General features: G+C 40.6%; 1 protein-coding gene and 1 long non-coding RNA gene across 5 annotated transcripts in view; one reads left to right on the plus strand and one right to left on the minus strand.

Annotated features, from left to right (window-relative positions):
• The window catches only part of NTRK1 (neurotrophic receptor tyrosine kinase 1), a 184803-nt gene that overhangs the window by 96595 nt on the left and 74045 nt on the right, over positions 1–14163 (plus strand). For all 4 annotated transcript variants that reach the window (XM_068253493.1, XM_068253494.1, XM_068253496.1 and 1 more), the window contains exon 4: positions 11687–11755. In XM_068253493.1, coding sequence (XP_068109594.1) covers positions 11687–11755 — 69 coding nt within the window. The remainder of the gene's footprint in view (positions 1–11686; positions 11756–14163) is intronic.
• On the minus strand, positions 893–11380 carry LOC137532684 (uncharacterized). The gene is made up of 3 exons (XR_011023970.1): positions 11297–11380; positions 2765–2841; positions 893–1053 (listed from the first exon to the last, which is right to left on the minus strand). It is a non-coding gene; the product is annotated as an uncharacterized lncRNA (long non-coding RNA).

The following is a 14163-nucleotide window of genomic DNA, read 5'->3' on the forward strand; positions in this document are numbered from 1 at the left end:
GGTGTTTAGTGGCCCCATGCCCTATACCGTTCCTGGTGTCTAATGCCTCCTCCTCCCACCCCTCCCCTGTACAGTACACTGGACCTTCTTTGCGTATTTATTCCCTGGTGTTTTGTGGTCCTCTCTCCCCTGCACAGTTCCCTGGTGTCTAGTGGTATTCTCTATACTATTCCCTAGTGTCTAGTGGCCCCCTCCCCTATATTGTTCCCTGGTGGCTAGTGGCCCCACTTTCTCCCCTTTACAGTTCCCTGGTGTATAGTGACCCAATCCTTTCCCTATACAGATCCCTTGTGTCTAGTTATCTAGGGCTTCACCTCCATTATAGCTTCCTTGCTGGGCTCCTAGAGAGGGCCAAACATAATGGTAAGTGGGGAAACCACTGGTGGGTCAAATTTGATAGCTTTACATGCCAGGTTTAACCCAGAGTCTGACATGTATGTACTATGAGAAAGGCAGTGGAGGCGAACATTTGCTAGTAGCAATGCAGTTAAGCAGCAGGTGGTTTTAAGATTTTTTTTTTTGTTATCTATATCTATCACTTATTGTACAACATCATGATTCCAAACTAAATCACTTGAATTATTTTCATCTTTCCCTCCTATACTGTGTCACCACCATATTTTTTCCTGTCATTGACATTATCCTTGTGCTTAGTTTGGTGGACTCTGTCTTGTCATTAACAAAATGGCTTACAGAGCATTTGTTTTGTTGTTTTTTTAAATTACTAAGTGTTCATCTGGAGCGTTCCTAATTGCGGGAGAGCAATTCTGGCAGGGTGTGTGCTGCTAATGGAGTCCTCACAGTTGAGGTGACTGGAATGAGTAATTAAACATGAATAAAAGGCTTCTGCAGTTTTAAGGTTTGATGAGAATACATTTCTGTTAGGTAGGCATTTTGCAGTCCCTCGATGAGACAATTTGCTCCTCATGGGTCTACCTGCTGCTTCCTGACTGAACCAGGCCTTGTTCTACTCCTCCAACTTGGGGATTGTTATGGGTAATTTCTTCATGAAAGCTTCCAGTCCGATGACTCCAGACTTTCTTAGCCAATTAGCTGACAGACATACATGCAGAAGAATAATTAATTATGATACTGCTCTAGACAAAATAGGGTGTCTGTCATTAGCAGGAACCTTTCTTAGTTTAAGAAATGTTCCCTTTCCCCTTTGTCTCATTTCCAGTTTTCCTTGGTGGCTCTAGTTGGGCAGATTTCCTCCAACTTCCTGTTCCAGTAAAAGGGTCACCAACAACAGGAGGTTTTCAAAGAGCATGAGTAAAGTTTAGAACATGCCAGGAGTAATATTAGGATCTGTATTCTCACTTAGAAATGTTCACTGAATAGATGAAGTGTAAAGCTCTATAACAGGGTCACAGTCTCAGAAATAATGACGTGACAGAGGTTTAGACCCTTTTTCACTATGCCCAAAACAAAATCTGGAGTTAGACCTTTAAATACACCTAAATCTAAGCAACTGAAAGCATATTCGGAACAAAAAAAAAAACATAATCAGAGGTTGCTTGCAGAAGAGACTCTATGTTAGAATAAGTTGCAGTTCTAGATGATCGTTTAATGAAACAATATGCAATTATGAATTTTCTTGTAATAGTTGAACTTGACATTACTCCTGCTTCAAACTCATCACCAGTCCCATCCTCGGGAAAGGGCTTGTTAAATGCAGGCGATGGAACACATACTGTTTTTTTTTTTAACAAGAACAAATAGCTTAGCTTTCCACGCTAAGTGCTGAACATGAAGTGACAGCTTTAACATGTTCAGCAAGTGAACATTCCATAGAGTTCACCTGCCAGTACTAAAGATGCTGCCTGTGATATATTTCAGAAAGTAAATCAGGTCAGGTAGAAGAAAGATTTTACAGTGGGCAAGCACTGACTAAATAATTTATAAATGAATATTCTAATAAAATAAGCAATGTTATTCATTATGTTATTTTAGGCTTGAGTCACAAAGCAAAGCCCCTTATCACGCCTAAACTCAGTTTAGGCGTGATAAGTTTAGGCATGATAAGTTTAGGCATGATAAGTTTAGGCGTGATAAGTTTAAGCACCAACTGGGTTAGCACCGCAGTGCACAGCTGATCAAAAGTTTTGCGCTAGCAAAGTCTGGTGCACTTCGCATAGAGTTTAATGGCGCTGCTTTGTGCGCTGGACTTTGCGCGTGGTCTAAACTTATCTGAACTTATCACGCCTAAACTTATCATGCCTAAACTTATCACACCTAAACTGGCTTTTCACCAGCGTGGTGCAATGGTTAAAGTCTTTTAGGAGTGCTAGCTGGGTTAGCACCACTTTGTGAATCGAGCCCATTGACTACAGTTCCTCTTTAACTTAAATTAGCATATGAAAAATAAGCATCTAGTAAGTTATGGCACAAAATCCTTTCAAATGACAATGAAACAAGCCTGTTATAAGATTTTCACCTTCCCTGTGTACTAACAGGTAAGTATATATTTTGTAATGTAAACTTTGAGGCCTGTTGGGCTAGAACGAGCAGTACAGAATTAGCCCCTATGGTGGTGGGAATTATATTAAATCCTAACTCTGCTCTGCTGAGAGATGATCTCATGTGAAGTGGAGCGAGTTGCAAAAGTGGTAAGTGATCATTTACCACATCTTATTTATGGTATAAATGTGGAGGGTGGTCAGAATACACCCTGAGAGGAAAAAAAAACAGAGACAACGGGAGCCTCGATGGTGTAGTAAGTCACAATAATATGCAATAAGGTAATGTAAAATAGGGTACTCACAAAGGAAGGCTGCAGTCGGGCAACCAACGACTGTAGGCAGGTTGAGATGCACAATCCCGACTCCACTCAGTTATACGCTTGGTAAAGGATAACAAAAAGTCAAATAATGGTTGAACTAGTAAAGACCGATTAGAACACCCCTCCAGAGGAGAGTGGAAACACATGGGGGGAAAGAGGTGTCCAAGGTATTATAAAACTGAGTTTAAAACAGTAAAAGGGGAAAAAAACGAGGTGGCTTACTTACCTCAATGAAGACAAGTTGTTAATAATAACGATTTTATTACATGCACTGTAAACGCATTTCGTAGGTACTAGCCCACTTCCTCAGGCCAATTAATGTGCCAAAGGAGAATCTAAGGCAAGAAAAAGGTACCTTTTTTTGAGTTAAGCCACCCCGTTTTTTTTTTTCTTTTACTGTTCTTAACTTATCTTGGGCACCTCTTTCCCCCATGTATTTATTGTGTATGCTACATTAGGTAATTCATTTTGAACATCAAATTGCTGCAAATGGTTCTCTATTAATTTGATTGGTTTTGGCTGTCGGCTGTTCTGCTTTGGCTCCACTTTGAGTTTTTTCTGTTGCCCAGCCCGTCAGTAATGCAATGCTATGCATTGGCATACAATCAGCCATATGCATTGTGAAAATAGAACATGTAAATTACAACAAGGCAACAAAAGCAACTGAATAAGTAAAACATGTTCTCTAAACATGACAGATGACACTAATTTGCCGAATTTTGAGTTGACCTATCGTGAGGTAAATAGATGGGTTTTTTTTTAGATTGCAGATTGCAATAAAGGCAATCAAATAGAAAACAGATAAAGGAGAGTACAGTTTACTTCAGAATGCTTACAGCATTGTGCATTTTACCATCAATCATGTCAATTGTAAACGACAAAAGCATAAACAGCCTCAAAACAAAATCAGGCGATTCCACAGAAGAGGCTCAAGCACTGTGGTAGGCCTCGGCAAAGGTAAATTAAGGTTTACAAGATGTTGAAGGATGCTTTATAATGCCACAAACACGTGTCATCTGTGCCTGATTAAAAACAATGTTTAGATGTTGTAGCTTATTGTTTTTGTATTTGTGTTTTGTGTCTTCTTGTGTGCATCATAGCTGGTTTGTTTAGATTTCCTTTGCTGTTTTGGGGTAATGTTGACAGAAGTCTATTAAGCTGGAAACCTTGTACAAAGGTCTTGTTTTAAAGAACTTTCCCTTTCATCTCTGACTGAAAAAAACTTTGAAGGTGCAATGCTTATTCACACGGTCATAGTGTAATTAGGATGTGCAGACTCCAGTCACCCCTAACAACCATTACATTCAAAATATTTTAAGGTTAGATAGTTTGATTATGGGTTACGATAACCACAATAAGTGCATCTAGTACTACATGCCCACTCCACGGGTGAGATCTTTTTCTTCATATAAGTACTAACCTCAGTCCTCTTGCTACAGGCATTATAATCGGGTCTCTTTCTTTTTTTTGTCATATATTTTGTTTGTTATCACTATCAGGCATATCTTCCCACTAGAGTCCCTTAAAGGAACAACAGAGTAACCAAGCAACTCGGTGTGACCCAAACCACTAGGAATGTCTAAGGGGATAAAAGAGACCGAAAAGCCCTCCTACTAATAAGAAATGCTTGATGAAATTTGCCTTCGTAAAACAGAAGGAAATTTGCAATAATTCAGCTGGAAGTGAATATTTGTGGTTACCCACAATGCACCTCTACTGAATAAGCAAATTATCTCTATTCACCCCAGTAAGTCAGACAAGCACCCAGAACCGCTGGTGTATAGCAAGCCTATAGCTTTAAATATTACACAGCCTCACCAACCCCACATGTAGACAGCCTGTTTTGGGCTTTTGGCCCTCACCAGTACATGGCAGGGATAGATATGACTGTATGGGATAGATATGGCTGTATGGGATAGGGCTTGGACCAGTACAACAGAGTAGCCAAGCAGCTCGGGGTGACCCAAATGACTAGGAATGTGTAGGGGGATAAAAGAGACCAAAAAGCACTCCTACTAATAAGCAATGCTTGGTGAAATTTGACTTCTTAAAACAGAAGATATTTGCAATAATTCAGCTATAAGTGAACATTTGTGGTTACCCACAATGCACCACTACTGAATATGCAGATGATCTCTTTTCGCCCCTGTAAGCCATCAAAGGAACAAGAAACTGTGAGGCTCCCTGCACACTGCATGCGATTCCGATTCCGATTTTTTTATCATTTTTACATCCGATTCCGATTTTTAATTGTTACTGCATGCTGCGTTTTTCCCTCCGTTTTTCTGTTGATTGCATTTAGGGAAAATCGGAATTGAAAATTGGAAACGGAATCGGAATCGCAAAACGGATTTGCAGCGTGCAGGGAGCCTCAATGTGATGTGGTTCATAAAAGTTCATCCCTGGTACTGTGTGAATAACTCTTTCGCTGCTCGAGTGACCATCTGCTTGCTTGGATATCCTCCAAATCTCCTAGAGGGTGGCAAAAGCTAATTGGTAATTCATACTGAATGATATATTGAATACAGTATATCTAAATAGTTATCAAAGAAAGCATCTGCATAGTTCTCAAGAAGAAGAACAAGGCAGACACACTAGGAGCCACTAAGCACTATATTAAATTCAGTTGGTAAGATAAAGAGAATGCTACACACAAGTCAGTGTTAACACTGTTGAATCTATCCATCCTCACTTGGGTAGTGAGTCTCCCCAAGTTCCAGGAGGGTGATCACTCTCCAAAATGCTAACAGTGAGCACTGATAGGGAATACTACATAGGAGTAAATAGACATACCAAGAACATAGGAGGAAACCAAAAAGTAAAGCTAAAAAAAAAACAATCAGTCGTAACTAAGAGGGCAAATAAAGTCATGATCAAATTTGTTGGCACCCCAGAATTTTTTTCCAGAAAATCAAGTATTTCTCTCAGAAAAGTATTGCATTAACACATTTTGCTATACACACACGTTTATTTCCTTTTGTGTGTATTGGAACAAAACAAAAGAAGGGAGGAAAGAAAGCAATTTGGACTTAATGTCACACAAAACTCCAAATATGGGCTGGACAAAATTATTGCCACCCTTAACTTATTTTTTTTTTTCCCACTCAGATGCACACCACATGCGGAAAGCTTGTCAGCTAGAGGCCTATCAACCTTAAAGGGATACTGTAGGGGGGGTCGGGGGAAAATGAGTTGAACTTACCCAGGGCTTCTAATGGTCCCCCGCAGGCATCCTGTGCCCGCGCAGCCGCTCACTGATGCTCCGGCCCCGCCTCCGGTTCACTTCTGGAATTTCTGACTTTAAAGTCAGAAAACCCCTGCGCCTGCGTTGCCGTGTCCTCGCTTCCCCTGATGTCACCAGGAGCGTACTGCACAGGCACAGACCATACTGGGCTTGTGCTATACACTCCTGGTGACATCAGCGGGAACGAGGACACGGCAACGCAGGCGCAGGGGTTTTCTGACTTTAAAGTCGGAAATTCCAGACGTGAGCCAGAGGTGGGGCCGGAGTATCGGTGAGTGGCTGCGCGGGCACAGGATGTCTGCGGGGGACCATTACAAGCCACGGGTAAGTTCAACTCATTTTCCCCCGACTCCCTACAGTATTCCTTTAAAGAGACACTGAAGCGAGACTAAATCTCGCTTCAGCTCTCATATATAGCAGGGGCATGTGTGCCCCTGCTAAAACGCCGCAATCCCGCGGCTAAACGAGGATCCCTGACCCCCCAACCCACCCCCCCGCAAACCTTGGTCGGAAATCTGGTCGCAGATTAGCCATTCCTAGAGGCAGGGCTAACGGCTGCAGCCCTGCCTCACAGCGCGTCTATCAAACGGGGAGAGGCGGAGATACGCGCTGACAGACGCGCGTGGGGCAGGGCTGCGGCGGTTAGCCCTGCCCCAATCAGGAAGTGCTCCCCCGCATTACGGAGGGGATTTGGGGGGACAGGGACCCCCGGTAAGCCGCGCTATAGCGGCGTTTTAGCAGGGGCACACGTGCCCCTGCTATATATGAGGTCTGAAGCGAGAACTATTCTCGCTTCAGACTCTCTTTAAGTGGCTATATGCCATCGCTGGGTAATGCTATCATCATCGTTCGTATGATATTATGTATATATTTCTTCTATTACTTATAAATAATTAGCTCATATACTCGCCCTTTCAGAGTCAAATCCTTTACCAACCCTGGAACGATGGGCAATGATTCCAGCCTCCACATGTATACATACACACTCAATCCTCATCCATCCAACACTTATTCCACAATCTACTCACTCAAAATTCACAAACACCGCAACCTTATCACCAGTCTCCACTACAGGATTGCCCGCCCACCTCAAACCCCGTCTACCTTTATCCCGAGATATATCTACAGTATATTTATCTTTTGTTTATATACCCTTCTGTGATTACTCACCAGATTTTTCTGCATGGTCTAGCCCATTCACCTCCATCATAAGCCATTTCATCTTCCTTCGTGTCTTGGACTACAGGATTACTGCCACCACACAATTGATCCATTCTACAGACCCATTCATCCAAGCTTGGGGGGGGGGGGGGGGGGTTGATTCTCTCCACTTATCTAGCATTGCCACCCTTAACTTAATATTTGGTTGCACACCCTATGGAAAAAATAACTGAAATCAGTCGCTTCCTATAACCTATTACACTTCTGACCTGGGATTTTGGACCACTCTTTCTTTGGAAGGGTGCCTTTTCCCAACAGAATTTTTAAGATCTCTCCACAGGTGTTCTATGGGGTTTAGATCTGGGCTCATTGCTGGCCACTTCAGAACTCTCCAGCGCTTTGTTGCCATCCATTTCTGGGTGTTGTTTGACGTATGTTTGGGGTCAATGTCCTGCTAAAAGACCCAAGATCTCGGATGAAAACTAAACTGGGCTCTACAGTGCGACCCAAAATCCTTTGGTAATCCTCACATTTCATGATGCCTTGTACACATTCAAGGCACCCAGTGCCAGAGGCAGCACAACAACCCCAAAACATCATTGAACCTCCACCATATTTCTCTGTAGGTACTGTGTTCTCTTCTTTGTAGGCCTCATTTTGTTTTCGGTAAACAGTAGAATGATGTGCTTTACCAAAAAGATTAGTCTCATCTAACTACAAGAAGTTTTCCCAGAAGGATTTTGGCTTGCTCAAGTACATTTTGGCAAACTGTAGTCTTGCTTTTTTATGTCTCTGTCAGCTGTGGGGTCCTCCTGGGTCTTCTGCCATAGAGTTTCATTTCATTTAAATGTCAACGGATAGTTCGCACTGACGCTGATTGCGCCCTGAGCCTGCAGGACAGCTTGATTTTCTTTGGAAATTGAAATTATTATTATTTACAGTATTATTATTATTTAGTATTTATATAGTGCAGACATCAGCGCTGTACAGAGTATATTGTTTTGTCACTAACTGTCCCTCAGAGGTTCTCACAAACGAATCCCTACCATAGTTAAATGTCTATGTATGTATTGTGTATTGTATGTATCATAGTCTAGTGCCAATGGGATGCCAATTAACTTATCTGTATATTTTTGGGGTGTGGGAGAAAACCAGAGTGCCCATGGGAAACTCACGCAGACACGGGGAGAACATACAAACTCCTTGAAGATAGTGCCCTGGCTGGGATTCGAACCAGGAAACCAGCACTGCAAGGCGAGAGCGCTAACCACTACGCCATCATGCTTGTTTGGGGCTGCTTATCCACCATCCGGACTATCCTGCATTGCATCAATTTTTCTCTTCCGTACACGCCCGGGGAGATTGGCTACAGTGCCATGGGTTGAAAACTTCTTGATAATGTTGTGCACTGTGGACAAAGACAAATCTAGATCTCTGGAGATGGACCTTAAGATTGTTGATATTTTTTTCACTATTCCTCAGACAGTTCTCTTCTCCTCTTTCTGTTTTCCATGCTTAGTGTGGAACACACAGACACACAATGCAAAGTCTAAGTGAACGTCTCTCCTTTTTATCTACTTTCAGGTGTGATTTTTAAACTACCCACACCTGTTACTTGCCCCAGGTGAGTTTGCCCAAGGTGCATCACATGCTTGAAACAATCTCATGTATCCACAATTTTGAAAGGGTGGCAATAATTTGTCCAGACCATTTTTGGAGTTTTGTGTGACATTATGTCCAATTTGCTTTTTTTCTTCCTTTTTTTTGTTTTGTTCCAATACACACAAAGCGAATAAACATGTGTATAGCAAAATGTGTTTCTGCAATACTTTTCTGTGAGAAATACTTGCTTTTCTGGAAATATTTGTGGGGTGCCAACAATTTTGGCCATGACTGTAAGTAAATTCACTTGACTCCCAATAATACAAAAGCAAAATAAAATTTCCAAAAGTTTATTGTAATTACAAAGAGCACCCGTCAGCCAAAACTAACTTCTGCTATAGTGCCAGAAGGCTTTGACTGGGAGCCTGGGACAATCTTTTTATAATAAACAGATTGACCACATTTTCAGATTATTATCGCCTATATTTTTCTCATATATAAATATTTGGGAGTTAGGAAATGTACTCTATCATATCATAATAAATATCAGTGCTTGCCTTGCCTGTCTTTAGCTCTTTTGGGGATCAGTACTCACCCGGCAGCTCAAGCTCCAGTCATCTAACTTGCAGAACAAGCCCACGAAAGAGGGAGATTGCACCCACAATTCCTCAGAAAGAAATCTTAGATCTCATGCCAAACACATGCACAACATAGTACAACATATACAACATATATAATACACAGGGCCGGATTTCTGGCAAGGCCACATAGGCCATGGCCTAGGGCACCAGAAATTTAGGGGCGGCTCAGTGAGGGGCAGTAAAGCTGTTCTATGCAGCCATCCCTATCTACAAGGACAGATTTACCCTTTGAACCCTATGTCCTGTACTTGTGTCGTCCCTGCAAGACCTGTAAGCTCTATCATGCAGGTACACATCAGCCTCTCATGGTGACACAATGGTTCCATCATTAACGAGATAGCAAGCATAACATAAAAGTTCTTAAGGAAAACATAACAGTCTATACGCATATTACTAAAATAGTTATTGTCTGTGACATCCAATGATGGAAAGTAAGTAGAATTCTCATTGGAGCACACAGATATAAAAAACAAATAGACAGTATAGTTGGCCTTGGGCGCTAAAAAGTACAAATCCGGCCCTGATAATACAACATGCATAACATAGTGGCACACAGCAAGGGACTGAAGATCCAACAAGCATACTGGATGTGTAAATTAAATACATTACAAATCTTTTAAAACTGAGTAAGTTTTCTTAAAGACAAGCTGTGTGCTATGCTGGTTGTAGCCCCGATAGGACCTGCCGCACCGCATCCAATGTAAGCATACCATAGGAATATGATTACAAAGCGTTGCAATGCAATGATGTCCTTTGCAAAGGACCCTAAATCTTTCTTCACAGAGTCTGTGCCAGGGGCGTGACTAAAGTGGAGGCAAGGGAAGGGGTGTGAACACTGGGAAAGGGGGGGGGGGCATCAAAGCTTTTGTTTATTGCTCAGGTGCACAACTAGCTCACCTGCCTATTTTACCCCTTTCCTCAGAAGTTTAGATTTCCTTTAAAACAAACATTGCTTTATCTGTTCAGCTGTTTAGTTCTCATGTCTTTAGTTACACACTGAATTGTAGCTACCATGGTTATATCTCTTGTATAATAGTATGTAGCAAGCCTCAGTGACAGTGGCCAGAGACTCCAGAGAGATGTCAGACTTGGTGATATCAATGCTTGCAGTGGAATCCAATCTCTCAGCAGCTGGGCTCAGCCAAGGCGGACAGCAAACGCTCATTTTCACTCCCCTGTGGCCAATCATTGACCTGACAAGAGCTGAAATGTATCCATCCCCAGTACCCGGGGCAGCGTGGAGAGGACTCTCTGTATGTAGGCACGTGTAATGTTATTTACAGCTGTTTGGATCTGTCGTCACCCAGCTAAATGTAGCCGATAATGACACAGGGCTGACATTGGACACTGATAACAAAGAGAAATCAAGAAAAGTAGATAAAAAGGAATATATATATATATATATATATATATATATATATATATATATATATATATATATATATATATATATATATATATATATTACTCAAAGTCATAGGCCATCACAATCATTTCCCTACTCTTCATTGTATGTAAAGGGTCAAACTGATCTAAGGTTATCTTTACATTACAGCAGAATTTGGTTCACTGAGATATTGTCGGCATCTTGCATCCTTTGGTGAATCCAGGGAAAGACCCCCCCCTCCCCCACACTGGCTTGCATTATGCTCTTGTTTCTGCCCTGATGCCCTGAGAGCTATTTAGGTTAGAAACTTGTCATTTTCAAGATACTGGTAGCTGAAGTAATATGCCCAATTTTACTTTTCTGGTAAACCTCACCCTCACTCACCCCTCTTCCTCATCCCAAGCCTCCATTCTAGTTGTTAATTTGATGGATGACTGGAATTCATTTCACATTTCATCAGCCTATCTTCTGGGACTTACTGAGTTTGTTGAATTGCAGCTTTCACAGAAAGTAACCTCTTCACTTTAAACATTGTTTCTCTAGTAACTTTGCTATGTACACTCCTTAAGTGGCTGTTTGCTCAATAACTGTAACTGCAGAAATGACCTGTCAGTGTATTTCTTACCTACTGTATTTTTCCATGGCTTGTCTTGCAGTGCAGGGAAATGTGGGAGTAGGGAGCAGACAGTAGTATTGAACAGAGGGTTTGGTTTCAGCAAAAACAACCATATGTGTGACCTCTGACCTCCTTCTTCCTTCTGGTGTTGACAGTTCCAGTCTTCAGCCCCTGAGCCCCTCTGTCTATTTTTGTCTTATAATAAAACATCTGTCTCATGTCTTATCTAAACTCATGTGTCTTCTTTTCCCAGTAATCTGTCTTCCAATTCTCTGGTGGCGCTATCATGGAAGACCTTCTTCAATCTGCCTCTACTGGAACTGTAGGTCAACCGTTTGTTTTCTTTTTAATTTTTTCATTTTAAGTATCTTTGTTTGGCGGTGTCTTCAAGGAAGTGGGGGCGTTTTATGGGGGGACCTGCCATGGAAAAGGCAAAACAAATACTCTTTTGAAAATGTACAGATATTAATGGTTCTTATTCTATGTGTTAATATCATGAATAATGTGTAGTTCCATATGTGTTTAAAGTGTAACTTTCGGGCATAAAATCAATTCTTTATTTTTATCTGGTAAACAAGTAATACGGATGCTAACCAGGCAATACAAAAGTTAAAATCACTATTACTTTTCTTGTTGATCAATGATCATTACCCAGTTTACTTGACTCTTATTTGGTACATACAAAATTTGGTGCACAAAAAGGAAGTTGCAGGGCATGCTGGGTTGTCCTTTTTTGCGTCTCTAGTAGAGAAATAGAAGTAGAGAAGCAAAATATGACAACCCAGCATGCCCTGCAACTTCCTTTTGTGTACCAAATGTTGTGTGTTTCAATTAAGAGTCAGGTAAACTGGTGAATGATCATTCATCAACAAGAAAAGTAATAGAGAGTTTAACTTTTGGATTGCCTGGTTAGCATCCTTATTACTTGTTCACCAGATAAAAATAAAGAATTGATTTTTGATTTTATGCCCGACAGTTACACTTTAATATAAAGCTAATACCTACTTTACCTTAACCATTTTTGCCTTTTGGATGTGACTTCCACATCCAAAAGGCTGCTGTTGGGCTGCTGCGCGTGTCTGTGTGCTTCCGCGTGCAATCGTGCCCGCGCCAGTGTGCTCCCATGCCGCTTCCCGGTAGCCCGGAGATCAATGTTCCCATTCATTGATCTAAGTCCCTGGTAGAAAAACAGATGGCTTCTTTTCAGAGGCCGTTCTTTCTGACCCAAAAAAAAATAAATCACTTCCTCCTTGTGCCTCTTGTAAGCGAGCTCTCTCGCTTAGAGGATGGGAATTAAACAAAATCACCTATGGCCATCTTGTGGCCAAATAGTACAACTCCATGCACATACATTTTTTTTCACACATAGCACAATAAATTACATTTCAAATTAACTGTTTACCTCCCACACCCAAAAATACCCAAATTAAATTTTTAACTAAATAAAAAAAACTACAATTTAAAAAAACAAAAAACATAAATAGTTACCTAAGGGTCTGAACTTTTTAAATATGCATGTCAAGAGGGTACTTTACTAATATTTTTTAAATTATAAGCTTGTAAATAGTGATGGACGCAAAACTGAAAAAATGCACCTTTATTGCCATATAAAATGTTGGCACCATACATTGTGATAGGGACATAATTAAAATGCTGTAATAGCCGGGACAAATGGGCAAATAAAATGTGTGGGTTTTAATTATGGTAGCATGTATTATTTTAAAACTATAATGGCCAAAAACTGAGAAATAATGAATTTTTTCCATTTTTTTCTTAATATTCCTGTTAAAATGCATTTAGAAAAAAATAATTCTTAGCAAAACGTACCACCCAAAGAAAGCCTAATTAGTGGTGGAAAAAAACAAGATATAGATCAATCAATTGTGATAAACAGTGATAAAATTATTGGCGAATGAATGGGAGGTGAAAATTGCTCGGATGCATAAGGTAAAAAACGACTGAAAGCTGAAGTGGTTAATAGTGGATATTGCTACATTGCCAGCAACAAATATATAGTTTAGGTTTTTGGAACAGATCTGACTGTGTGCTAAAATTAGTCTGTCATTTTCAGGAAAATGACCATGTGCAATGGGGCAAGATTCAGCACATCTGCTGAGTTTGTAGCATCCAAATCACAATAATATCTCTGAGAGCTCAACATTTAAAAATTTAGAAGTGGAGCTGAGTATCTCTGCTACTGGAAATGATTTAGTTTCAACTCCTAATACTTTAGATCTGTTAGAAAACAAACACTAACATTTTACTGGCATTAACTATAAAAATTTACAGAATAAAGAATTAATGTTTTTGCTATACTTACTTTAAGTAAATGTCTATCTTTATAAACAGAGTCATCTCCAAAAGCTTACTATTTAATTGTAAGGATCTAACCAAAGTTTTCTGCCCCCTTTGGTGGTCTTTTGTTCCTTTTAATATGAAGGGATCATCTCAAACATGTTTATTGTTTTAGGATTGTAGGTTCTGGTTACCGAGTGTTGCATCTGATCTAAGTTGTGTTATAAAATTATGGAGCAGAGTTGTCACTGGTATTGTACCATTAACAACACTTGATGGAAACAGCGGGACTTCTGAACTTGTGTGTGTGTTATCTGACCTGTATGGACTCCCAACATATACCCGGTATGAGCTTCTCACATTCCCTGAGAATGGTCAACGTGACCATTAGTGGATCATCCCTAGCTAGATTTAATTACACCTTTACAAACAGTC

Source organism: Hyperolius riggenbachi, chromosome 9 (assembly GCF_040937935.1).
Source record: "Hyperolius riggenbachi isolate aHypRig1 chromosome 9, aHypRig1.pri, whole genome shotgun sequence".
NCBI classification, from domain to species: domain Eukaryota; kingdom Metazoa; phylum Chordata; class Amphibia; order Anura; family Hyperoliidae; genus Hyperolius; species Hyperolius riggenbachi.